The 27,113-nt window shown below is 34.0% G+C and overlaps 2 protein-coding genes and 1 pseudogene across 5 annotated transcripts; 2 read left to right on the top strand and 1 right to left on the bottom strand.

The window, feature by feature from the left end:
* The first annotated feature begins 1,385 nt into the window (after positions 1 to 1,385).
* LOC130971506 (putative pentatricopeptide repeat-containing protein At1g17630) lies at positions 1,386 to 10,904 on the top strand. Of its 4 annotated transcripts, none has more exons than XM_057897115.1 (5): positions 1,386 to 3,819; positions 3,980 to 4,084; positions 4,653 to 4,953; positions 5,036 to 5,125; positions 9,828 to 10,904. In XM_057897115.1, the coding sequence occupies exon 1, from the start codon at positions 1,393 to 1,395 to the stop codon at positions 3,556 to 3,558; it is 2,166 nt and encodes a 721-aa protein (XP_057753098.1). In that variant the 5' UTR covers positions 1,386 to 1,392; the 3' UTR covers positions 3,559 to 3,819; positions 3,980 to 4,084; positions 4,653 to 4,953; positions 5,036 to 5,125; positions 9,828 to 10,904. The 4 variants fall into 4 exon arrangements, with proteins under 4 accessions (XP_057753098.1, XP_057753097.1, XP_057753099.1 ...); XM_057897114.1 differs by lacking the exon at positions 9,828 to 10,904 and adding an exon at positions 6,997 to 7,088; XM_057897116.1 differs by lacking the exon at positions 9,828 to 10,904 and having other exon boundaries at positions 4,708 to 4,953; positions 5,036 to 6,591.
* LOC130965352 (uncharacterized) lies at positions 5,049 to 12,621 on the bottom strand. Its single transcript, XM_057890124.1, has 2 exons — positions 10,057 to 12,621; positions 5,049 to 5,102 (listed from the first exon to the last, which is right to left on the bottom strand). Exons 1-2 carry the CDS (start codon positions 12,619 to 12,621, stop codon positions 5,049 to 5,051), a joined length of 2,619 nt encoding a protein of 872 aa, XP_057746107.1.
* A 7,879-nt stretch (positions 12,622 to 20,500) lies between these two features.
* On the top strand, positions 20,501 to 21,817 carry LOC130965345 (zinc finger protein 5-like; annotated as a pseudogene).
* The last annotated feature ends 5,296 nt before the right edge of the window (positions 21,818 to 27,113 follow it).

Genomic DNA, 27,113 nt, shown 5'->3' with positions numbered 1-27,113 from the left:
CGGGAAGAAGAGGGGGAAGGGAAAGGGTCCTCGCCGCCGCCACCGGTTTTCACGGACGCCGCCGCTCTTCGCTGCCGCCGCCACCGCTGCTCCTCGTCGGTTTCTGGTTTCTTGTGGTTTCTTCTAGTTCTGCTGCTTTTGCATGCTTATGATTATCAATCTGGTTTCTGTGTTGTTGTTGTTCTTTTGATTCCATTATGATTATCGTTTTTCTGATTTTGGGTTCTGAGTTTTGGCGATGACGATGATTTTGAGTTCTGGGTTGTTGTTCTTCTATTGTTGTTTGTTTGAGTTAAGATGATTCTGAGTTTTATTGTTGTCTGTTTGAGTTCAGATTATGATTTTCTGAGGTTTGATGATGATGATTTTTTCGAGTTCTGAGTTCATTGGTGTTGCTTCTGCTTCTGTTTTGCTTCAGCTTCTGGGTTCAGCTTCACTTGCTGCTGTTTTTCCGCTTCTGCTTGCTGTTTTTCTGATTTTCAATTTTGTTGATGGTTCTGATGATAATGATAATGACCATGATGATAATGTAATGGTGGTGGTGGTGGGTTCTTCTGATTTTCAATTTTGTCATTGTTGTTGTTGTTATCCATTGTTGGCTGTTTTTTTTCTGGGTTTGTGCATCTGCTGCTGCTTCTGTTAATGTTGAGGAAGAAGATGGGAGGGGAGGGGAGGGGAGGGGAGGGGAGGGTATTTTCGTCCGAAAAACGATTTTAAAACAAACTGAAACCTTGGGAATTATTTTAGAGCGAAAAAAAGTTGGGGGACGAAATAAATTTTCAGCCTCTACTTTGGGGACCAAAATCATATTTATCCCTCTTTTTTATCTCATTGATTTTGGGAATAGTTGTGGTAAATAATCATCTGAATTTTGATGCAATAAAAATTAAAGGTGTGCTAATGTTTCGGTTGGTTGAATTGGTTCAAATCTTGTGTCTGGAAAAAGAAAAAAAAAGCTCAAACTAGACTAGTTTTATATTAATTAAACTAGAAAACTTGTTAGTCACCAAAAAAAAAAAACTAGAAAACTTGTTTGTTGTTGTTTCTTTTCGTGGTGGAATATTATGTGTTTATTATTTATGTGTGCTTTGATAATTTTTTTAGTAATAAACTTTGATATTTAAACTTATTTGTGAACCTTTAACGATAAATTATAGATAAATTATTATATAAAATTGTAAAATTTTAAATTTTTTAGCCTAGAAATTATTATTTTTTTTTGGTGACTAGAAATTATTAAATTTAAATATATGAAATTTATATATTGATTTTTAATAATTTTGTTTTGTATTTAATTAAAGCGGTTCAATTACGGTTTGACCTCGGTTCAACTACAACTTCCTTCATTGTTTTCACCTGCGATGACATCATCTGCCATTGGCTAGGTCCGTGATGCTCAATGCTGTGTCTGATTGCTTCTTCTCTCGCTCCTCACGTTTCCATCGCATTCTTCTTTTCAAACCTTTAATATCTTTCCACCATTTCCACACTTGCGTCACCCACCGCTATGAACTTCTCGGTTATTTCGATTCTCTTCTTCAGCAATCCCTTACTCTCCAACAAGCTCGCCAAATCCAATCCCAAATCTTCGTCACGGATGCGCATCGTTCCCCCTTCTTGGCCTCCAGGCTCATATCCCTATATTCACGCTTTGGGCTTGTCTCTGATGCACGCAAAGTGTTCAGTTTGGTCCCTTTTGACGAACTCCAGAACCTTCTTCTATGGAATTCCATCATCAGAGCCAATGTCACTTATGGGTATTATGAATTTGCGGTTCAGCTTTATGTTGCCATGCGAAAGCTTGGATTTTTCCCCGATGGGTTTACTCTTCCTCTGGTAATTCGAGCTTGTTCCAATATCGGTGCCACTGGTTTCTGCAATATTGTCCATTGTCATGTTTTGCAAATGGGTTTTTGGAATCATCTTCATGTGGTTAATGAACTTTTGAGCATGTATGGGAAGCTTGGGAAAATGGAATATGCGTGCCACCTGTTTGATAGAATGCTTGTGAGAAGCCTTGTCTCCTGGAATACCATGGTTTCAGGCTACGCTTTGAGTTGCGATCCTGTTGGTGCTTCTAGGATCTTTAAGAGGATGGAGTTGGAAGGTTTGCAACCTAACTCTGTGACATGGACTTCACTGTTGTCAAGCCATGCTAGATGTGGATTTTATGATGAAACACTTGAGTTGTTTAAGTTGATGAGAACAAGGGGGGTTGAAATTAGTGCTGAAGCATTAGCTGTGGTGTTATCTGTGTGTGCTGATATGGTTGATGTAGACAGGGGCAGTGAAATCCACGGGTATGTTGTTAAAGGTGGATATGAAGATTATTTGTTTGTAAAGAATGCACTGATAGGTGGTTATGGGAAGCATGAACATCTTAGGGATGCTCATAAAGTGTTTTTTGAGATGAAGGCCAGGAACCTAGTAAGCTGGAATGCTTTAATATCAGCTTATGCTGAATCAGGATTGTGTGATGAGGCCTATGCGTTGTTTATGCAGATGGAGAAATTGGATAGTTATTTGCTAGTGAGGCCTAATGTCATAAGTTGGAGTGCAGTAATATGTGGCTTTGCTTCTAAGGGCCGTTGTGAGGAGTCACTTGAACTTTTTAGGCAAATGCAGTTTTGCAGAGTAATCGCCAATTGTGTGACGATTTCCAGTGTTTTATCAGTTTGTGCAGAGTTAGCAGCATTGAATCTTGGCAGGGAGCTCCATGGTTATGCTATTAGGATTCAGATGGATGACAATATTTTGGTGGGAAATGGTCTGATTAACATGTATATGAAGTGTGGTGGTTTCAAGGAAGGGCATTTGGTATTTGATAATATTAAGGGTAGAGATATAATCTCATGGAATTCATTGATTGGTGGTTATGGAATCCATGGACTTGGCGAGAGATCATTAAGAACTTTTGATGAGATGCTTGAAGCTGGAATGAAGCCAGATAACATTTCTTTTGTTGCTGTTCTATCCGCTTGCAGCCATGCTGGATTAGTGGTTGCAGGTCGTGGCCTTTTCAATCGGATGGCCAGTGACTTTGGGATTAAACCTAATGTAGAGCACTATGCATGCATGGTTGATCTCCTTGGTCGCGCTGGACTTCTGCAAGAAGCAAGCGACATTGTTAGAAACATGCCAATTGAACCTAATGACTGCGTTTGGGGAGCTCTTCTAAACTCATGTAGAATGCACAGAGACACAGACATTGCAGAAGAAACAGAATCAAACATTCTGACCCTGAAGTCAGAAATAACTGGCAGCTTCATGCTGCTTTCCAATATTTATGCTGCAAGTGGAAGATGGGAGGATTCAGCAAGGGTTAGGGTCTCAGCAAAATCAAAAGGGCTAAAGAAAACACCTGGACAGAGTTGGATTGAGGTGAGAAAGAAATTTTATTCATTCTCAGCAGGAAGCATATTGCATTTGAGGCAAGATGAAACTTATGGGATCCTTGAGGAATTGACACGTCAAATGACAAATATAAATAAACGATATAGCTGCCTTAATCAGCAATGTATTGACGACGAATCAGAGCTCTTGCTTGTTACAAACTAATTAGAGGCAAGAAGATTATTTTTTTGCACTGGGTCGTCGCAGTATATAGTGGAGTTCTTGCTGCAGTGACAATCTCGGTGATCTAATCCAGCTGTGGGTGACTGCATCAACGTCGAATCCAATGATTTCGGCAGTGACAACTCCAGAGATCTGATCCTCATATGATATTCCAGGTGATAACACCCCTTATCTTTGTTGTGGATTCTCGGGAAACATTCTCGCGATTGGAATAATATCACCCATGGGAAAATCAGTGACAAGGTACCCACCTCTTTATCATCTTTAAATTTTGTCCGTAAGAAATTTATGGGAATTATGTCACTTATCATTGTACACAGGTCCCATACTCTGTTCCCCCAAACGGATGAGAAAAAAAAATTGAAGGCCAAATTTATAATGAGATTCTTTGAATGACCTGCAGGTTTTTGAATATGAAGGAGTCAACTTCCATCCTCTTTTACTAATGGAGATATCAGGAAAATCATTTTGCATCTCCAGTTCTTCTATGGTAATTTATTTATAAAAGGTGGGTTTCTCATGTTAATTGACTTTGTTGGAGTTGGTATGTGTTATGGCTATTTTTATTCTATATCATATTCATCAATTTTTTTTATTTGGTTGTTCTGCAATTAACACCTGCTAGTACGAATTTTTAGCTCGTGTATACTACATAGCTGAGAGAATATCTTGTTATTGTACTTTTTTTTACAAACACATAAGTTGTTGAAGGTTAAGCGCAGCAACATCTAAGGCTAAGATTGGTCAACTTATGCAATTGTGAGTAGTTGAACTACGAATAAGAAACTAAAGTTAATTGAAACCTTTATTTCTACCTCAAGATAGGTTCCTCTTGTTTCCAAGAGTTATCTTCCTTGAGATTGCTGCAAGAGTAACCTTTTTAGACCAGGATCAACATATACTCCCTCTCTTTGGTTTTTGTTTATGCATAATTTAACTATAGTGTTTAGGGGAAAAAAAGGGATACTAATAATTGAGAATGTAACATCCATATAGCTTTCTGTTTTCTGTGAAGAACATCCATATAGCTTACCATAACTATTTACTCGATTTTGGTTTTAATTTTTCTGTTTTAGGATGTCTTGAGAAGCTAATTACTTTGGCAGCACTTTTTCATAATATTTGGTACAGTGATGCTACATGGACAAACTTTTTTGTCAACCAAGTCCAACCAAGTTATTGCAACCCCAACAAAAACCATTCTTAGCACTAAGGGTGTGTAAAACATGCTCCCACTCACCCAAACCTTTGGTAGACAGCATAAATCATAATCACTCATAAATCATAATCACTACTTCCTCGTATATTCTCACTCTCAAAAACTAAACAAGCATCAACAAAGACACAGAACCGCAAACCAAATGAGCATCAACGAAGGTAAATTGTTGGATTCTTCTTTCTTTCTTCTTATTTGTGGCAAATCATTATGTGATTTTGTGTTTTTGCTTTTTGTTTGTAGCAAATCACTACTTTCATCCCACAGTCTCTTTCTCGAAACCCAACTTTGGTAAAGCAAACCAAACAAACTAAAAACAGAGTATCATCGAAGGTAAATCATTGAATACTACTCTTTTTTTGTATTTGTAACAAGTCATTTTGTGATATTGCATTTAGTAGATTCTGTTTGTTTGTAGTAAATAACTCACAATCTCTCGAAAAATACAGAAAAAATAGGAACAGAGCACGTAAATTATATAACGTTAACTAAACTCATATCATTAAATTAAGGCAAGTTAAAAAAAAAAACACTGGAACTCATTGTATGATATTGCATTTATTAAGTGTTTTTAGGTTTTGTTTGTAGCAAATCACTCGCAATCTCTCAAAAAACACATAAAAAGTAGCAACACATCACATAAATTATGTAACATTTGCTAAACTCATGAGTTAAATCAAAGAAGTTTAATCACAATAAGTTAACAATAAATCAAAGTAAATTAACAAATAAAACACTGAGGTATAGGAGTTTAATCACACAAAATGAAATTCTTGAACTCAAATATGAGTTTAGACATTTCTGTGTCTTTTGCAGCAAAATGATGTATTTTGCTGGTAGGTTCAATATTTTTTAATCTAATAAACCGTTAGTGTTCCGTTATATATATTTCTATGTTCTTCTTGAGTAAATACCGTGTTTTCATAGTAATCATTTTATGTTGTATTTTGGGAGTGATATATGTTCTGTTTCATTGTAATTTTCATCTTTCCAAACATACAAGTACATTAAAAAAAAACGAAATTCTTAAAATCATATAATAAGAGGTTTAGGCATTTTTGTGTCTTTTGCAACAAATGATGGGTGTGTTTGGGGTTCACGTTGAGGAACAAAAAAGCTCGTTTGAACGTCTTGAACGCTACATTGTTATGTTTGGCAATTTTTTGGAACCCCTAATCCAGAATTGCTTTCACCTGTGAACGTACGTTCATGAAAAGCTAAAAATTCAAGCTTCTGCGTTCACGTTAGGAAAATTAATGACCGTTGGAAGAGTTAAGTAACAAATCTATTTCATATCTACCAATTATACCCTTCCTTTCTTCTATAAAAAGGATGTCTATAACCACATAATTTCACACAGTAGTAATTCTCTCTATGTTCTTCGTTACAGAAATTTTTTTTTTTATCAAACTCTTTCAGATTTGTTTCCATCACTACCAAGGTAAAGATTTTAATTTTCTTTTTAATATTTTTTAGTTCTTTTTTTCATATTTTAATTTTTATGTTTTTTATTGTATTTTTTATTTATATGATAAATATTTTTTATATTATTTTTTTAGTGTTCTGATGTTATTTTTTTAATTTTCTATTGTTATATTTTTATTTTTTTATTTATATGACAACTATTGTTGATATAAATTTTATTTTTATTAATTTTTATTATGTTTTGTTTATATAAATTATTTTTTCTATCCTTTATTGTACTATATTTATGTTATGTATAAAATTTTTTGTTTTTTTATTTGATTATATTCATATAAATTTTATTTACTTTTTATTATAATTTTTTGTTCATATGATATATATTGTTGGTTGTAATTATTATATACTATGTTTGTATAATTTTTTTTTGTTTTTGTCTTTTATTTTTATTGTACTTTATTTGTTTTTATTATATAGCAATTATAAGTAATAAAAGAGTCATAAATAATAAAAATTTATAGTCCAAAATATATTAAATTAAAGAGTACTCACAGAACTAAAATAAATTATAAAATCTTTTCTTCTTGTTTAACATTATAAAATGTATAGTACTCTTTTTTATATTTTTATTTCTTATTATTTTTTAGTTCATATGAATTTTTTTTATCCTTTACTGTTCTTTATGTTTAATATGTAAGGTGTCTTTTTTATTTTTATTTGACTTTGTTCTTTTTTATTTTTTACTTATTTTTATCATTGACCTTTTTTATATTATTTTTCAGTATTGTAATCTCTCATCTCTCAGGTATATTATTAATTTTTTTATGATATTTTTTATTTCTTGTTCATATAAATTTTATTTTTCTTTTTTTTATGCCCTGTATTTATATTGTTGGTTTTATATGATATATATTGTTGATATATATTGTTCATATGAATTTTTATACATGAATTCTCGTTTTATATTTTATTATACTTTATTTTTGTTTTGGCTGAAATTTTTTATTTTTTATTCGAACTATGTAAAGTTTATAATTATAATTTTTATATATTATATTTTATTGTAACTTTTTTTATAATATAGATTATTGATCCCATCAAAAAAGACAAACTAAATAAAAAATATTCATAAGTATTAATAAAATTATGAATGTTGGATGTCAAAAAAGTCTTATAAGAATAAAATTATTGAGAGTATGGTATAAAAAGGTAACATATTTGATTAAATACTCTTTTATATATATATATATATATATATATATATATATATATATATATATATATATATCTAAAATTTATATTTTTTTTAATAGAATAATGAATAACAATGAATTAATAAGTAAATATTAACTTTATTATAAAATGAATTAATAAGATATATTCAAATATTTAAAATAAAAATAATAGAATAATATAAAAAATTATTTTAATTGATGTCTCTTTTAGTAATTTTTCATCTAAAAGTGATTTTAAATAGTATAATCCAAACAACATTTATTTTACTATAATCAATTTTGATATAAAAATTGCCAAACATAAATCACGTTAACACAAACTTACTTTTCATCAAAAGCAAGTTTGCAAAATCACTTTTATGCAAACTCTCGTTTGCAAACTGAAATCCAAACACACACGATGTGTTTTGCTGGTAGGTTCCATGTTTTTGGATCTAATAGATCCTTTGTGTTTGTGTTACGGTGGGTAACCGGAGATAAATGAGATGGTGGCGTTGAGCGGCCCAAGTGTATGAAGGAGGAGGACTCCAGATGGATCTGCAACTCGGGAGGCTCCGTCCGACTTGCGCGCGTGAACGAATGGGGGGTGGTACCTGCAAAGACACTCCGATGCCTAAGTTAGCAAGAGTGTGAGCAGGTCTAGAGAGTATTGGGCTTAGAGATACCTGAGGGGTGTTAGTGTATTTATAGTGGTGAGCCAATAACCACCGTTGGAGTAGTGCCGTATCTTCAGGGTGCTAACCGTCCCTATTATCTTGGGGAGGTTAAAATATGGCTTTATGAAGTGGTTAGAGAGATTTTAGGGGCGGTTACACAGTCGAATGAGTGTTTATCCACCAGCTAACCTCACATCCGACTTCTTCAGACCAAGTCATGGTTGATACCGACTTCTTACGTGGAGGTCGGTACTTAGCTAGGCTTAATCCTTCATATTAGGCCTTTTATTTGGACCTGGGCCTTTATCATTGGGCCAGGGTATGAACAGTGCCCCTACTTGAGCCCAAGATCCTTTTTTAAGGCTTGGGTTCAAGTATTTAACTCGGGTTCGTAGCCGACTTTCACGGGTTTTGAAACTGACGTGATTTTCGCGACCTTTTGTTTCTGACAGTTACGTCAATTCAAGCGTCGTGTCCGTTGAGGAAGCGTTTTGGGATTGAGGGCTTTGGTAACGGTGCAATCTCATTAATGACTGCTCCGTTTTTACCATTATGCCCCTTAGCCTATTTATAAATACTTTCCCTCTCTTTCGTTTTTCCGTTTCTGCAATCTTTCCAACTTTTTCTTGCCTTGCTCGTGCTGTATTCTTGTGTTTGAAGATTTCCGTTTTCTCCAGCCTTCATTTCTTCGGATAAAGGTCAGTTTAGTTTCTTCCATGTCATACCTTATGTTTGCATGTTTTGTATTGTGAGTGGATAGGTTGGCCTGTAGGTTCTAGCTTCGTATCTTTCCTCTTTAGGGGCCGTGTTTTTTTATTTTTCTTTTTCTTTTTCCCTTTTGTAGGTTTCTGCCACTTTTTTTTATATATAAAAAATGGCCTCCGTAGATGTTCTTTCTCTGTGGGTTGATGACACTGTCCTTGGGGAGGAACCCCTAGTCGATGCTGAGTTTATCACTCATCTTCGCACTCATCACCGGCTCTGTACTTCGGAGGAGGACGAGCCAAAATATGAACTGATAATCCCGGGTCCGGAAGACCGGGTTTGTTTTGGGAGAGTTAATGAGGCGGCCCCTCATTTTTCTTTATGTATGAATGTATGATCACCCGCTTGGGTGTTTTTCTTCCTTTCTCGGATTTCGAGATATCTGTTTTGCACCACTGTAAAGTTGTCCCTACTCAACTTCACCCCAATTCTTGGGGTTTTTTGAAGATCTATCAGTTTATTAGCCACGCTCTGGACTTTCCGACCTCTTTGAGGATCTTCTTCTTTCTTTTCCATATGACTAAGCCCTTTAGTGGGCTAAACAACAAGCAGCAGTGGGTATCCTTCCGAGCCATACAAGGTCGGAGGATTTTCACCCTTTTCGACGAATCTTTTCATGACTTCAAAAACTACTTTTTCAAAGTTCAAGCCGTAGAGGGTCACCACCCCTTTTTCCTTGATGAGCACTCCTCCCCTCGCTTTCCTCTTTATTGGTTGGCCGCCTCTCCTTGTGAGAAGTATGGTCTAGACGACCTTGACGAGGTGGAGGCGGCTATTGTGGGGTTTTTCCGAGAAGCGTGGGGGAGGTCCCCATACTTGGATACTAGGAAAATCCTCCAGGGAACGCCAACTTTTGTTCAGTCTCAGCTAGGTAGCGCATGCATTCCTTATTTCCGAGTTGTTTCTACCGACTTGAATGTTACCGACTTGTAACTTTTGTTAGTTGTTTTCTTGTAGATATGGCAAAGAGGAATGCTCAGGAGGCTTACCAAAGGGTCCAGGAGGCTAAGGCGAAGTCCCGGGCTAGGTCGGGTGGTGCCAGGGCGATCACCTCTCCTCCTCCTCCTCCTCCTCCTAAAAATACTGGCACTCCCTCTCAACCCATTATACTTTCTTCTTCGATTTCATCTCGGCCACTCCCTTCTGCCCAACTTCTTTCTGAGCCAGAGAAGAAGAAGCGTAAGACTTCAGAGTCTGGCTCTTCTTCAGATATCCACGCCTCAACAAGAAATGCCAAACCCCACATAGGTTCATCACATAAGGGTCCGGCGGCAGTGGCCAGTTCGAACCCGGATACGACACTACTCTCAAGGCGCTCGGCTTCTTTGTACAAAGCTTGACTTGCATTTGAAGATGTCTCAGCAACTGAATTTCCATCACTAGAATCGGGTACAAAGCCCAACTTATCAGACACATGAGAACAACCCCGTACTAGAACAGAGTTATCGGTACCCTCTGCTTTAATATTAGGAGTTAAGAGAATGTTCGGACCAATCTGTCTAGGTCCTAGAGCCCATATCCTCCTCAAAAGTTTTAGCCACTCCAATTTACATCTCTCAGCATGATCATTGTCAATCTCATTCCAGCTCAACACATCACTCTCCACTGCATTTACAATGCGTTTTCTTAGAACTTCAGCCAGATTATCATTCTCAGTAACATTTGGTCTCTGGCAATCCAATGTTTTTATCGTCTGTGCTGACTTAATTCCAATAACATCACCAACTAAATCAGGACTTTCATCAAGCACCTTTGTAAGAGAAGGCAAAAGTTTTATCACACGCACACGGACAACACATCTACCATTTGATGTTGTTTTCTCAACATAATCTGCGCTCTTAGTAAAAGCTTTTAAACTTTCCAGCATCTTGGATGCCTCTCCCTGAATGGTCTCTTTGTAGGACACAAGAGGCGGTGATACTTCCAAACTTACTTTTGCAAACCTCTCCTTCAAATCCTTTATGCATCTCTCCAGGTGAACCTCCCCGGCTGCAGAGAGCACATGTTCTCCTCTTGCAGAAACAGTAACCTCGACAAACGGATCTGCTCGATTCAAAAGCCTCAATCCTTTCAGCAGTGCACCCACATCCGCTGGATCAGACGGCTCAATTGCAACTCTTAGGGTCGGGGCAACTTGGAATGCGAGACTTGAAAACGGCCAACAATTCATGCTAGAACTGAGAGTAGCGGATTTCAGGATATGCTGGCCGAGGCCCCGAATGGCAACAACATTTCCTGCTTTGGCAGATGTCACTACTTTCAATCCCTGGCCTATCATCAAATACAAGGTCTGCAATTCAGCTTCCTGCACATGTTTCTGCATTGATTCCCTTTTCAATGGATCATACAAAGCAGAGAGAACGAAAACTCTCTGACCAGCATGCAAAACCCCACTAAATATCCTAGCAAATGCCAAGAAACACTCGTCCGACTCGCTTTCTCCTTCGCCACCATAACTATTCCCATTCTCCCCTCTCAGGGGAGGAAGCATTTTAAACGGCACCGCAAACATCTTGGACACAAAAGCAACACAAGGAGCATCCTCCCTCAAATCACAAACCTCCACAGACTTCCTCACACGCTCTGTTTCCTCCAAAACACTCCTATCAACTCCAACCTCACTAACCACCTCAACCTTCGGCATCAATCGCGATATCCGGTATGTCTGTGCTGCAGCAGGGTCCGGCATGCACCTAACCACCATCGACAACACAGCATCCGTGAGCGGCAGCCACCTGCTGATAACCGCCTGAAGCACAGCCTTGGGATCCTTATTCTGAAGCTCCCTCGCCGGCACCGACAAATTAAAGGACCTAACAACCTTCTCAACCACACCCTTACCCTCATCACCACCCTTAAGCGCACCCTCATAAACCTGCCACAGTGGTTCCAACACAAACTGAACAAACATCGGTTTCGCATTACCCTTACCACTGTCTCCACCACCACCAACTTTCTTCTTAGCAATCATCTTCGTCTTCGGATTAAAATGCCAAGGTCCCCATAGAGCCTTCAACAACGCATTTACACTAGCACCAAGCTTGGAAGCATAAATCTCAGCGAATTTATTGATTCCGAATCCCCAACCGTCTAAAGCGCAAGCGAATATCACATTCCCTTTCTGCGGTTGAAACTCGTCAGCTTCATCATCTGCTTCCTCATTCTCAATCTCGTTAGGGTTCATACCTGACGTGGCAAGAAGGGAATCCACGTCAGATAGGTACTTCTCGGAACGGAATGCGCTAACAATGCCGTTAACTTCTTGAACGATGCGCAATAAGTGGACGTAGGCCTCGGACGGCGTGAGTTTAAGCTCCGTGATGAGGCGGTCGATCTTGTTGAGGACGAGGCAAGGGGAGAGGCGCTCGATCCAGCACTGGCGGAGGACGGCGTGGGTTTGGATGTGGACGCCTTCGACGGCGTCGACGAGGAGGAGTGCGCCGTCGCTGAGGCGGGCGGCGGTGGAAACCTCGCTGCAGAAGTCCATGTGGCCGGGGGAGTCGATGAGGTTGATGGAGTGGTCGCCGTAACGGAGGCAGATGGAGGAGGACTTCATGGTGATGGCGCGGCGCTGCTCCTCGTCGAGGTAGTCCATGAAGCGGACTCTTCCGGCGAGTTTTGGATGGAGGAGGGCGCCACCTGCAGCAGCGATGAGGTGGTCGGCGAGGGTGGTCTTGCCGTGGTCCACGTGGGCAAGGATGCATATGTTACGGATTTTGCTGGTCTCTGTTCCTTCATAACTTTCTTCCATTTCGGATGTTTTGTGAAATGGGAATAGACGAGGAAAGAAAGGAAGAAGTGATAAAATTGTGAAAGAATAGAAAGAGAAAAGAAAAGTTGAAGAAATTTTTATTGATTGTTGATTGATTAATTGAATTGTATTGAATTATGAAGGTAAAATTAAATATATATAGAATATTGGTCTATAAAAGATTAAAACAAATAAAGATAAGATAAGAACAACTAAAGATAAGATAAGATAAAATAATAAAGATTAAAATTATAATTAAATTTATGTATTCTGTTGAATACTTGAATTGAATTTATGGTCTATGAAATATTTTTTTATTGTTGTCATGGCTAAAGTAGAAGAGTAGTTTAATAAGAAGGAAGTGAAGAAATTAAATGTTAAAAAACTCTAAACCCAATATTATATTGGAGTAGTCGTCTATAATTTGATTTTTTTTTTTGTAGTAAATTACCAATTTTGTCTTTGAATTATCAGGATGTTGACTAAAATAACGTCTACTTTTATTAACGATAAAAATACATTTAAAATATTAGAAAATATTACAAAAATATTCGACTGCAAATAAAAATCTGTTCCATTAACAGAGTTGGTTGAGCTGTCAAACAGATTCGTTACTTCCTTCTTTTGCTTCTTCATTTTCCCTCACTCTCTCCCTTCCCAAATCTCTCCTTTTCCAAATCTCTTAAAAAGAGCTTATATTTCACCCTCTTCACTTTTATTCTAAATTCATGATTGCTGCCTTTCGATCTTCTCTGTCTCGCACTTTCATATCCCACTTCTCACTCTTTTCTTTTTAAGAAAAAGACAGATAGGTCTTTGACTTTTTAAATTTTTTACAAATACATCCCTGACAAAATTTAAATACAAAAAGGTTCCTGACTTTAACAAATGGGGGACAATTTAGTCCTTCCGTCTATTTGCCTCTCATACACCAAATGGAACTGGCTGACGTGGCTAAAACGGTGTCTAGATATCCGTTACGGTGCCACGCGGGAAGGAGAATAAAGTTCGAAGGACAAATAAGTCATTGACCTCATTTTGCAAATAAAGTTTGAAGGATAAATAGGTTTTTGAGAATTTAGTTCACTATGCTTCTATATGTATCATATATTACTATCTAATTTAATAATCAAATGTGTCACATGACACTCTTATTAAAATTGAGAGAAAATATTTTTTTTTTCAAAATTAATAAACTCCTTTCTTAAATTCTCTCATCTACTTCTCTCCATTTTTCTATTTCTCTCTACTATTTTTACTCTATATATAATTATATTTTATATTAGTAATTTGACAAATCAATATGTCATCCGATATTTTTTACAATTAAAATATTTTAAATATAAAAGTATACAGATTAAATTATTTTAAATTTTAGATAACGAATGTTAAAATTAATTATTAATAAAAATTAGACTTTTTCATATAAAAATAATAACTAAAAATTTTATTATTTAATTTTTTATCTGCAGATATCTTGGTCTTCTTAGCCAAAGATTTTTGTCAACTTACGACTTTTTTGTAAAAGTAGTTTGATTTTATAAATCTTTTGTGTCATGCATAATTTATACTGTTAGAACAAAATGAACTATAATTTTTAAAAAAATATTCTTGTAATGTTATTATGGATAAAAATACTAGTTCTAATATAATACACAAATGCACTAATGCTAACTTAATACATGAATGATACACAAATGAACTAATGCTAACTTGATGCATAAATGAACTTGATGCTAACTAATGCCACTGGTATGATGAAAACTGAACTAATGCAATTTAACAAATTCTAATATAATACACAAATGCACTAAAACTAAACTAATGCAATTTAAGAAAAAAAGTAGAAACAGAACAAGCCCAATTTCTGCAATTTTAATACAAATAATTTAAATTGCAGAATACAACAAGTTAACTAGATTTCAAAATACAAGCATAATTTTATAAACTAAATTCTCATAATAGAAGCATAATAGAAGTATAATAAACTAAATTCTCAAGGACCTATTTGTCTTTCGAACTTTATTTGCAAAATGACGTCAAGGACCTACGTAACGGACACCTAGACACCGTTTCAGCCACGTCAGCCAGTTCCGTTTGGTGTATGAGAGGCAAATAGACGGAAGGACTAAATTGTCCTCCGTTTGTTAAAGTCAGGGACTTTTTGTATTTAAATTTTGTCAATGATGTATTTGTCAAAAATTTAAAAAGTCAGAAACCTATCTGTCTTTTTTCCCTTTTTTGAGTATATACTCATTTTGGTCCTCAAAGAATTTCGGACCAGACACTTTAGTCCTTAACTAAAATTAATTGCTCGATTAGTCCCTAACAATTAATTCCGTCTGACACTTAGGTCCTTTGCTCCATCAACATTAACGGAGGACAAAATAGTCCCCGACAACTCTAACAGAGGACAAAATGGTCTCTGACAACTCTAATAGAGGACAAAATGATCCATGGCCCCCTTCTGTTCGGAAACGACAATGTTCTCCCCCAATTTCCATCATATCTCGTATAACCTTAACATTCATACTTTTCTTCTTCACCTTCATAGTCTTCTTCTCCATTTTCTCCTTTCTCATCTTCATCTCCAAGATCAAGCCATGGTGTAACTGCCACGCATATCAAACATACCTCAACACGTCATGGACCACACACTTTCCAAATATGTGACTAGTATACCCACCTCCTTCCCACTTCGCCCACCAAAAGCATACACCTCCATATCCTCGATAACAATATCATTTTCAACCCCGACAACGTCCACCACATCCTCAAGATCAAGTTCTACAACTACCCTAAGGGTACGTCTTTTTTCACTATCTGCCAAGCAATATAGATTGTTGGACACTAGGACATCACGAGAAAATTCTCCTTCAACATCATATGTAAATTTTCATTTAGAATGGACCCAAGTACTTCATTCCTTCTCTTTCCGGGTCCAAGCTGGTAGACAGCTTCAGCCTTGCATCCAAGCTATCAGTATAGCAAGCAATGTCACCGTCACCGCTCTTATGGAAACTGAAGCGATTATTGAACATTAATTCGGAGAAGAAGATGAAGGAAGCGATCGGAGTGGTGGACAATATGGTCATGGAAATAATAGGGCAGAGGAGGAGGGAGATGGCGATGACAATGAGGGGTCTTAACAAATCGAACTTGCTGTCTAGATTCATGGGATCCATCGAAGACGATAAGTACTTGAAAGTATAGTCATTAGTATCCTGAGTATGAATTGGTTGAAAACAAGTGGAGGATTTTCTTCTTTTGAACATTGAAGTTGCAGAATATGCACATATAACTTGAAGTTGCAATGTTAGACTGTTAGGTTATGCGAGATATGATGAAAATTGGGAGAGAACAGTGTTATTTCTGCACAGAGGTTGTCAGGGACCATTTTGTCCTCTGTTAGAGTTGTCAATGACCATTTTGTCTTCCGTTAGAGTAGACGAAGCAAAGGACTTAAGTGATTGACGATATTAATTGTTAGGGGCATATCAATTAATTAATTTTAGTTGGGGACCAAAATGGATATATAATCTAAATTATAATTTACATATAATATAGATAAGGGTATTAATGCAATTTTATACTATTATGATTTTCTTTTTTCTCACTTTTTTTCCATCCAAACAAAAGAAAAATTTTCTCTATTTTATTTCTATCTATTTTCTCTTAATCCAAACAACATAAAAATAACTCTACTTTTTCTTTCCTCGTATTTTCTTTCATTTTATTTTCTTTTCTATATCCAAACAAAGCCTAAAGCTTCCTTCATTGCCTTCACCTGTGATGACATCATCTGCCATTGGCCAGGTCTATAATACTCTATGCTGTGTCCGATTGCTTCTCTCGCTCCTCAAGTTTCCATCCCATTCTTCTTTTCAAACCTTTACTATCCTACCACCATTTCCACACCTATGTCACCCATCACAACGAACTTTTCCATTACTTCGATTGTCTTCTTCAACGATCCCTTACTCTCCAACAAGCACACCAAATCCACTCCCAAATCTTTCTTATCGACGCACATCGTTCTCCCTTCTTGTCCTCCAGACTCATATTCTTATATTCACGCATTTTGGCTTGTTTCATATGCTTGAAAAGACTCCAGAACCTTCTTCTATGAAATTCTATCATTAGAGCCAATGTCACTTATGGATATTATGAATTAGCAGCTTTATGTTGCCATGCAAAAGCTTGGATTTTTTTTCCCGATGGGTTCACTCTTCCTCTGGTAGTTCGAGGTTGTTCCAATGTTGATGCCACTGATCTCTGCAATATTGTTCATTGTCATGTTTTGCTAATGGATTTTTGGAATCATCTTCATGTGGTGAGTGAGCTTTTGAGCATGTATGGAAAGTATGTAAAAATGGAACATGCGTGCCACCAATTTGATAGAATTCTTGTCTCCAAGAACACCATGGTCTTTTGGCCTATGCTTTGAGTTGTGATCTTATTGGTGCTTCTGGGATTTCTAAGAGGATTACACTTTCCTCTTTCAATTTTTTTTAACAATTGAGAGGATTCATTCTCAAATCGGAGACCTCACGGTTTACAAGCGATGCTAGATGTGAATTTTATTATGAAACCCTTGAGTTGTCTAAGTTGATGAGGATAAGGGGGTTAAAATCATTGTTGAAGCCTTAGCTCAGGTGTTATCCGTAAGGATGGCAAAAAAAACTGCACTTGCGGATATCCGTGAGAATTACTCACGACGGAAAACTAATGGGGATCCGTAAAATCCTCATGGGAACGTGACCCATCCCGAGAATAAATGAGGACGGTTAGAAACAAGAGACTAAATTGGAGAAATGATTTTGTGTATTATTGAGTGTATTCAAGTTGTATACACAAATTGTCTGTTCAAGTTGTCTAGAATGATATAATATAAAAGGGTATTTATAGGTACTAAGAGGATCGTAATAATAGAGACGTAATCTCCTACAATAAATATTCAGATATACTAAATAATACTAATTAATTCTAATTGATCCTAATTATATTCTAACATCTCTCCTCAAACTCAAGTGACAACTTGAGTTTGAAACTTATTTAAAACAACGAAATAAAGAGGAAAAAATTGCATAAACTAATAAAACGCAGACGGAACTGCCGCTAGTCTGAAGGAAGCGCAGACGGAACTGCCGCTTGTCTGAAGGAAGCGCAGACAGAACTGCCACAAAGAAACACAAACGAAATGCAGACGGAACTGCCACGAGAAAACGCAGACGAAACTGTCACGAGAGAACACAAACGGAACTGTTACGAGAGAACGCAGACGAAATTGCCGAAAGAGAGCGAAAACTATATGATTTTTTTCATGAGAATAGATAAGTAGCGGATGACAAGAGTGTTTGATCATTCGACTGGAAAAAAACACAAGAAAGAGAAAATAGGCTAGTCGATGAGGCTAAAAAGCATCAAAGGAGTGACAAAAGGGAAAGAAGAATGGCATAGAAAAAATACAAAAACTACGGTGATTTCACTGCAAGGAAAACAACCTATCCTCTTCAAGGAGGATACCATGGCTCTGATACCATGTTAGAAACAAGAGACTAAATTGGAGAAAGAATTTTGTGTATTATTGAGTGTATTCAAGTTATCTACACAAATTGTCTGTTCAAGTTGTCTAGAATGATACAATATAAAAAGGTATTTATAGGTACTAAGAAAATCGTAATAATAAAGACGTAATCTTCTACAATAAATATTCAGATATATTAAATAATACTAATTGATTCTAATTGATCCTAATTATATTCTAACAAGGACGTTAGCATATATTAAGGTACCGACCCTACAGCGACACGTGAAATCCCTACAAAAGAAAATTTACTTAGATGTCATTATATATATTTAAAAGTGATGTAAGTAACTCTAATTTATTTTATTTTATTTTAATTTATATGTTAAAAATTTTATGTGTATGTATTATGTTAAATTTGTGTTTGAACTTTGAATTGTGATTGATTTAATATATTTAATTAAATTGTATAAGATTTTATTATGATTTATTAACTTTTTAAAAAAAATATTAAAATTTAATATTTATAGATAGTCTATCCATGGATACCCGTAGATATCCGCATTCCCATGGAAAAAAATAAATAGGAACCTATAGCGAAGATAAAACAAGAATAGGAGCATTTTACTAAATGGAGACTAGGGCGACCAGCGGGAACGAGGTCCCTTCCCCAATAAAAATCCATTGCCATTCTTAACTATGAGTGTGTGTTCTAATATGATTGATGTTGACAGGACAATGAAATTGAAATCCATGGCTATATGTTGTTAACATTTTGTTTGGATGGAAGATGAAATATGAGAGAAAAAAAATGAAACAAAAGAAAATAAAAGAAAAAAAAGTAAAAGGAAAAGTTGATTTTTTTTTTATGTTGTTTGGATGAAGAGAAAATGGATAGAAAGAAAATAGAAAGAAAATTTTCTTGTGTTTGGATAAAAGAAAAAACAAGAAAAGAAAAAATCATTACCAAGTAAAATTACATTAATACCCTTCTTTATATTATATATAAATTATAATATACTAATATATTTAAATTATTTTTCTAATAAAAATAATTACCCAAAACTCACAGTCATAAATAATAAACATACACTATAAGGCACATGGCATATTAATTGGTGCATTGATTTATCACCAAAATTAAGTGGACTTAGCTACCAACAACACTTAATAATTTAGACAGTAAAAAATTAAGTTAACTAAAGCAAGATTTAGTATAGTTTATGAAAAAAAATGGGTTCAAAATACGTTGAACAAATACTTTGTAAGTGCACCAATGAAATAAGCACATTATTTTACTTAGCTATTTAGAAATTAGTAATAACTAAATCATGGACAATTAATAACAGTGTCTAGCCAGACACAAGTAAAAAAAGCCATTTAATTTAAAGAACTTTTGTATAATTTGAATTTCATCATAAAAAGAGGGGTGAACTAAAATACTCATGATGACATTAAAAAAAAATATAAGGTTTCAGCATATGTGTACTATGCTCTATGTCCATTAATTTTCTTTAAATTCTATCAAAGATCCTAAAGAGAGGAATGTCCAAATATTTTGTACCTATAGTAATATTTTTTTTTCATATGTTATTTTAATGCAAAAATTTAAAATAAAACAATCATAGCAACGAAAGATAAGATATAACCAGTTAAAAAAAATAAACATACTTCCACACAATAAATGTTTTTAGTATTAAATTTTTTATTTTTAATTATTTACCCTATAATTCATTAATTATTTCATTTGCCTCGTTTCAATTTAAAAACTTTTAACCTAAAAAATAAAACTAAAAATTCAAATAATAAATAGCAATTTACAAACAATTTCTAAAGATAAAGGGTGGTATCGTTCTCTCATGTAGGTACTCTTAAGTTAGTACCTTCTCTTTGAAGTTTAAACACAAAGCTTGAATCTTTGAACTTGAACTTGAAATTGAAAGTGATCTAATTCACAACAAAAAAAATCCTAACAAAATCTAAGTATTTTGTAAACAAAGTTTTTCACTTTCAATTCAACCACTTTCACTATCAGTTAATTCATTTTTTTTTTCACTATTTGGTTAAAAGGAGTGACCTTTTTTTCCTTGTTATTATTATTTTTTTGGTTCATTCATGATGGAAGATTTGGAACTGGGTGTACTCAATTTTAATCATGTTTTATGCTTTTGTATTATTAAAAAAAATTTTAATTTATGATTTTTTACCATTTAGAAAGCTTTGGACTTTTGAATAAATTATAGCTATAATATTGATTCAGTTAATCACTACACTTGGTTGCAAATGAAGCATGTAACGAAGAAATCAAATCAATTAAAAAGAGGAAAATAAATAAAAAAGTAAAATTAAGAAATGGATAAAGTATATTTTTTGTTCCTGAAATTTGTTAAAAGTTTTAAAAATATCTCTAAATTTTTATTTATTTCAATTTTATCCATCAAATTTTCGATTTGCATCAGTTTTATCCTAATTACTAATTTTTTTTATAATTAATATTTTTCTTTCCAAATATACCCCTCCCTTTTTACCTATTATCATCACAATTCTCTGTCTCTCTTTCTCTCTCTTTTATCCTCATCGTCAACTCCACCACCATTATCATTATTGAGCAACCATCGTCAACCTCCTCCTTCATCGTCGCCGGCCAAACCCCTCATTCTCCTTTTTTTCCTTTTCTTCTCCGACTCTCCATCTCCATCACCACCATCTCCGTTGAGCCCCATTCCCAATGACCACCACCCTTTTTCTTCTTCTAGGCGGAAACCAGTACCGTCGAAATCATCACTCTTCCTCCTTCTCTGTTAGCAAACCCAGCTTAGGAAAAAAACCATAGCACAAGATCAAAGAACCACAACCACTAATAATAATGAGAAGAAGTTTGAGTGCTAATACTGTTTGAAGGAATTTGCAAATTTACAAACACTTGGTGGGCACCAAAATGCTCACAAAGAAAAAAGAGGATGAAGAAGAAAAGGTTGCAGCTTCAAGCAAGGAAAGCCACCATAAACTACTATCTTCAACAGCCCAATTTTTCAAACAACAATCATCATGATTTTTTTTACCATAATCATAATCATAATAACAGTAATACACCTTGGTTCTATGATCCTTCTTCTTACAACTACTATTCTGACTTCACAGTTTATGAAAAATCCCAAATTAGCTTCAACCCAATGATCAAAATTCAAACTTTTTAGTCGAGAAAGCATCAAATAGTAATTGGTATTCATCTCTACCATCATCATATCAAGCTACTGCTTCTTCACACCAAGATTCTTGCATATTCAATTTCTTTAATACTAGTACAGATCATAATAATAGGGCTTACAACATCTTCAAGCCTTGCAGCTTTCTTGATTCTTCAAATCATCAAATACAAAGCCATAGTAGTAATAACAAAGCTTTGGATTTTCAATTAGGCTTCAATTTGCAGTCAAATACAAGAGGGGCCTAATTTATTAGTATTATTATTGATTAGGGTATATAGGATATATACATGCAATGAAAAGATAGGAAGCTGAGTTTGTTAACAGAGAAGGAGGAAGAGCGATGGCTTCGACGGTGCTGGGTTTTCGCGAAGAAGAAGAAAAATGGTGGTGGTCATCGAAAATGGAGCTCAACAGAGATGGTGGTGATGGAGATGGAGGGTCGGAGAAGAAAGGAGGAAGAAGGAGAATAAGGGGTTTGGCCGGCGACGATGAAGGAGGAGGTTGACAGTGTTGCTCAATAATGATGATGGTGGTGGAGATGACGGTGAGATGAAAAGAGAGAAAGCAGGAGAGACAGAGGATTGTGATGATGATGATGATGATGATAGTATAAGGAAGGGGGTATATTTGAAAAAAAAAATATTAATTATCAGAAAATTAGTAATTAGGGTAAAACTGATGCAAATCGAAAACTTGATGTACAAAATTGAAATAAATCAAAACTTAAAGATATTTTTGAAACTTTTAGCAAACTTTAGGGACAAAAAGTATACTTTACCCTTAAGAAATCAAACATGCAGAAATTAATAAAAAAAATGGTTCACAATATCATATATATTAATTCAGCTTTTGAATAAAGCAACAATACCCAAACGTGACAGGTAACTTACATTAGGAATTTTTCTTCAATGATAACTGCATGGGTAAATTTATCATTTTACTTTCATTTTAGAATTGTCTTTAATTTTCTTCGCAATTTTGGAAGGAAAAGTTGGACGTGGGTCCCACGTCATTATTTTTTCTTTCCTTTCAATTTTCATTCACATCCAAACAATAGAAAATAAAGTTTGCTATTCATTTTTTTCATTGCATTTTCTATTGAACCAAACAGAAGGTAAAAGTGGATTATAAGATTATTTGTTTGTAAAGAATGCACTGATAGGTTGTCATGGAATGCACGAACATCTTAAGGATGCTCATAAACTGTTTTTCGAGATGAAAGCCAAGAACCTAGTAAGATGGAATGTTTGATATCAACTTATGCTAAATGAGGATTGTGTCATGAGACCTCCCCAATACCATATAGGTATTCGCTAGTGAAGCCAAATGTCATAAGTTGGAGAGCTGTGATATGTGGCTTTGCTTCTAAGGGCCATTGAGAAGTTATGTGTTAGGATTTAAAATTTAAGATATAGAATTTACAGTTATCATTTAGGTTTTATGTTTAGGGAGATTCTATGGTGTTTATATAGTTGAAAAAAAGCATAGTATGCTGACTATATGTGTCAAGAGGAGAAGAGTGACGCGTAGCTTTGTATGTTTGTTTCTACTTCACACTGTCACTTTTACACACATAGTTACAGTCACACATATAATTTTTCGTTTCTTATTATGAGTTAAATTACAGCATAATATTTTGATTAATTTTTGAAAAGCTGAAATTTATTTTTGATAATGGACTGAATTTATTTAATTTTTAGACTTTTAATTGGACTTATAATAATTGATATTTTATAGACCAAAGCTTGATTGAAATCATATATAATAAATATATATAATTTCTTGAAACTTAAAAAGAATATATATATATAACTCCTTCTGTACAGTAAAAAAATTATATACACGCTACTTTTTTTTAATGTAGTTTTTTATAATTAATATCCCATGGCACATCAAAATAGAAAAAAAATATTCTTAAAAAATTAACAATAATTTTATAAATCCCGTAACATTAGTTATTATAAAAAATTAACAATAATTTTATAAATCCCATGGCACATTAGTTATTACTAATAATAATGTATAGAAAAAACTAAGTGTGAGTAACAGTGATTTTATTTTTGATAAAATTAGTAGTTATGAGAATATGATATCTTTTTGCCTTTAAGAATTTGAATAAAAATTTATATTTAATATATAAAAAATATTATGTACATATTAAAATTAATTATTATGTATTTAATCATAAATACATGTATTGTATGTTTAATTAATTTTTAAATTATTTTAAAAAATGATCACATTAAAAATCATTTACCAAAAAAAATTAATTCTTTTAAAAAATAAATTATAGATTAAAAACATGAAAAATGATAATTTTATTTTTATTTTTTGATAATGTTACTCTATATATAATTTTTTTTCCGTATATTTTTTTTATTGTACAGAAGGAATTTTATATATATATATATATATTCTTTTTAGGTTTAAGAGATCATATATATTTATTATATATGATTTCAACTAAGTCTTGGTCCAAAAAATATCAACTATTATAAGTCTAGTTAGTAGTCTAAAAATTAAATAGATTCGGCTCACTACCAAAAGTGAATTCCAATTTTTCTAAAATTAATCAAAATATTAAGCTGTAATTTGGCTCATAATAAGAAACGAAAATTGCGTGTGTGATGATAACTGTGTGTATAAAGCTAATAGTGTGAGGTAGAAAGAAGCACAACAAGCCACGTATCACTCTTCTTTTATTGACACATATAGTCAGTATAGTATGCTTTTTTCAGCTGTAAACACCATAGAATTTTCCTTATGTTTAAGGGTTTAAAATTTAGGACTTAGTGATATGTATTTATTTTTTTTAAAATTAGTTTATAAATTTTAAATTAGTGAATATTAATTTAAAATTAATAAAAATTTAGTATAAATTAAATTATTTAAAAATAAATAGTTTAAAAACTTTGATATTGTAAGTTAAAAATACAATAAATTAGATTATTTTGAGTTAATTAAAGATCTCACAATTTTAATTCAAATGATGTTGGTTTTGAATTTAAAATTTTTTAAGATTGATGTTAGTTTATAATTTTTTAAGCTAAAATATAAGTCTAATAGTATTATTCATATGAAATTATAAAATTTGAAATAAATAAAAGTAGTTGAATGAATTTTAGAATTTAAAATTATTAGAAGATTGAAAATAAAAATTTGAAAATTTAAATTTTTTAAATATGAAACTATTGGTAAATAACGTTGTTGTGATGGAGTTCGTAATAGAAGGTAATAACCAAAATATTATGTGACATGGTAAAGGCATTTTTCTTTTTTACTGGAGTCTATACAAATGTGATAGTTCTCCTGAAAGCAGCAGTCAATTATTATTATTATTGTTATTGTTATTATAGGGTTCAGATTAAACAGTAGTTATTCTACTATTGTGCATTTATTTTGTGCCAGATAATTCTATAATTTTCAACAAAGCAAATTTATAGGTATGCCAAAATATAATGTAGGTTTTGAAAGACTAAACAGTATAAGTAACTGGAGGTGAACTTGAATAAATTTATTGTATTTTTTAGTCGGAATACATCACAATCAGAAAGGAAAATCTTTGCAATCATTCTTCAAGTCTTGAATGTTGGCACTCAAGACAAATATCTGGATTTACCAACAACAACAACAACAACAACAACAACAAAGCCTTGTCTCACTAAGTGGGGTCGGCTATATGAATCAAACGACGTCATTATGTTCTGTCATGTATCATGTCTACAGAGAAACCGTTTACATGTAGATCTCGTTTGACCACCTCATGGATGGTCTTCTTAGGTCTTCCTCTGCCTTTCGCCCTTTGTCCATCTTCCATCTCATCCACCCTCTTAACTGGATATTCTATCGGTCTTCTTCTCACATGTCCAAACCACCTGATCCATAAATAAAAAAAGCAACATTCGCTTATGTTAAAGATAAAGTTGCAAAAAAATTTACAGCATTGAAAAAGATCATTATTGTCGGTTAGTGGTCGTGAAGTTTTAATTAAATCTTTGGGTACGGCTATCTCGATATATATTTTGGGGTGCTTTAAATTTTCATAGATGAAATTCAGAAAATATTTATGCAATTTTGGTGGGGACAAAAAAAGAAGAAAAGAGTCTTCACTGCATTAAGTGAGTCACACTGTGTAGACCAAAAAATCAAGGAGGATTGGAGTTTAAGGACCTAAAAACTTTTAATCTTGCTACGCTAGGAAAACAGGGATGGAGATTGATGACCAGACCGAATTCTCTAGTGACTAAAGTATTCAAAAAGTATTTTAGACACTCTTCATTTCTAAAGCTGATGTTGGCTACAATCCGTCTGGGCTTGGAGAAATCTATTAGAAAGGTGAAAGGTTGAAAAGGGGGTTTGCTGGCAAATTGAGAGGAGATCAACAGTGAAGATTTGGAAAGATTATTGGGTTGGAAAATAAGGACCATTAACACTGAGACAGAATCAGGAGCTTAATCCAAACTTAATTTGGGTCTCTCAACTCATCACTGAAAAAGGTAATTGGAATGCATCACTTATAGCCAGAACCTTCGTACCAGAAATTACACAAGATATACTTCAAGTAAGCATTAAAGAAGAAGATAAATTAATTTGGTACAAGGAAAAAGGGGGTTTTTACTCTGTACAGTCAGGATATGAGGTATGCTTCAAGTTTTTTCACCCGCCATTCGAAAGTCTTCCACCAGTTTTCGGAGACAAAAATCTATGAAATTCGATTTGGGATCTTGACTATCCGGCCAAAGTTAAGGCCTATGCATGAAAAGCTCTCCAAAATGGCTTTCCGGTTAGGCACCAATTGCACGCCCGCATTTAAGCTATCTCTGTGATATGTCCAAGATGTGAAATGTAGAACGAAACTTTGACCCATTGCTTACTTACTTGCAATCACTTGCGGCAAGTGTGAATCACATGGGGCTCTTGTTTGGCAGCCAAATGGAGTTGATGGGATGGTAATTTTTGTAATTGGTGGAGAAAGACGCAGTAAAAAATAAAGTAAAAAAGTTCTAATAAAAAACATCGAAGTCTTTCTACGATAATACTATAGAGAATTTGGATATCTAAAAACAAATGATTTTTTTATGGCAAAAGAATTACATTAGATACTATTTGAAAAGAGACACAAAACATTTGCGAGGAATATCACCTTAAGACAACTAATTATTAAGTTTTTTTTTCTATTTCTTTTAGGTTATTCTATTATTATTTTCTTGGGTTAATTCCCACCTTATCTTTGTTAGAGTCCTTAAATAGACCAATATTACTCTATTGTAATTTTCATTAATAAAATTTTATATCTTGAAAAAAGATTCTAATGTATCTACTAATAAAAAAAGTCCGACGACAATAAAAAGATTAATCCAATTCTTATAAAGGATTAAATCCTCAAATTGAGACAATATAGCATTGATAAAGCTGAACTATGAAAAATCCTTCATGACCTTGAGATGGCGTGGCAGATGGGATGCCTCGTGTAATTGTTGAAACAGATTCAGAGATCTTCTTTAAGATATTCAAGTCCAGAACTTTTCTGCAAATGTCACAATGTTTTAATCAAAAATATAAAGAGAATGAAATTGAAGCCTTGACAAGTTGAATTCAAACACATACATAGAAAAAATAACTCATGTGCAAATTAGTTAGTTAAACAAAGTCTTGATTGTGAATAAGGATTTCAATTTGTTGATGTGTCATCTAGGGGTGGAAACAGGATAGGTTAGACTAGATTTTGTTTTTAACAGGTCTGGTCTATCATGTAA

The sequence above is a fragment of the Arachis stenosperma genome, chromosome 1 (genome assembly GCF_014773155.1).
Source record: "Arachis stenosperma cultivar V10309 chromosome 1, arast.V10309.gnm1.PFL2, whole genome shotgun sequence".
Taxonomy (NCBI): domain Eukaryota; kingdom Viridiplantae; phylum Streptophyta; class Magnoliopsida; order Fabales; family Fabaceae; genus Arachis; species Arachis stenosperma.
This window is presented reverse-complemented; position numbering and strand designations above follow the sequence as displayed.

Coding starts and splice junctions, on each gene's coding strand:
- LOC130971506 (XM_057897115.1), top strand. CDS start 1,393: ATGCTCAATGCTGTGTCTGATTGCTTCTTCTCTCGCTCCTCACGTTTC.
- LOC130965352 (XM_057890124.1), bottom strand. CDS start 12,621: ATGGAAGAAAGTTATGAAGGAACAGAGACCAGCAAAATCCGTAACATA. Junction 5,103..10,056: donor AAGAAGAGCCAGACTCTGAA/GTCTTACGCTTC, acceptor CTCTGTTTTTAG/TTTGTTTGGTTTGCTTTACC.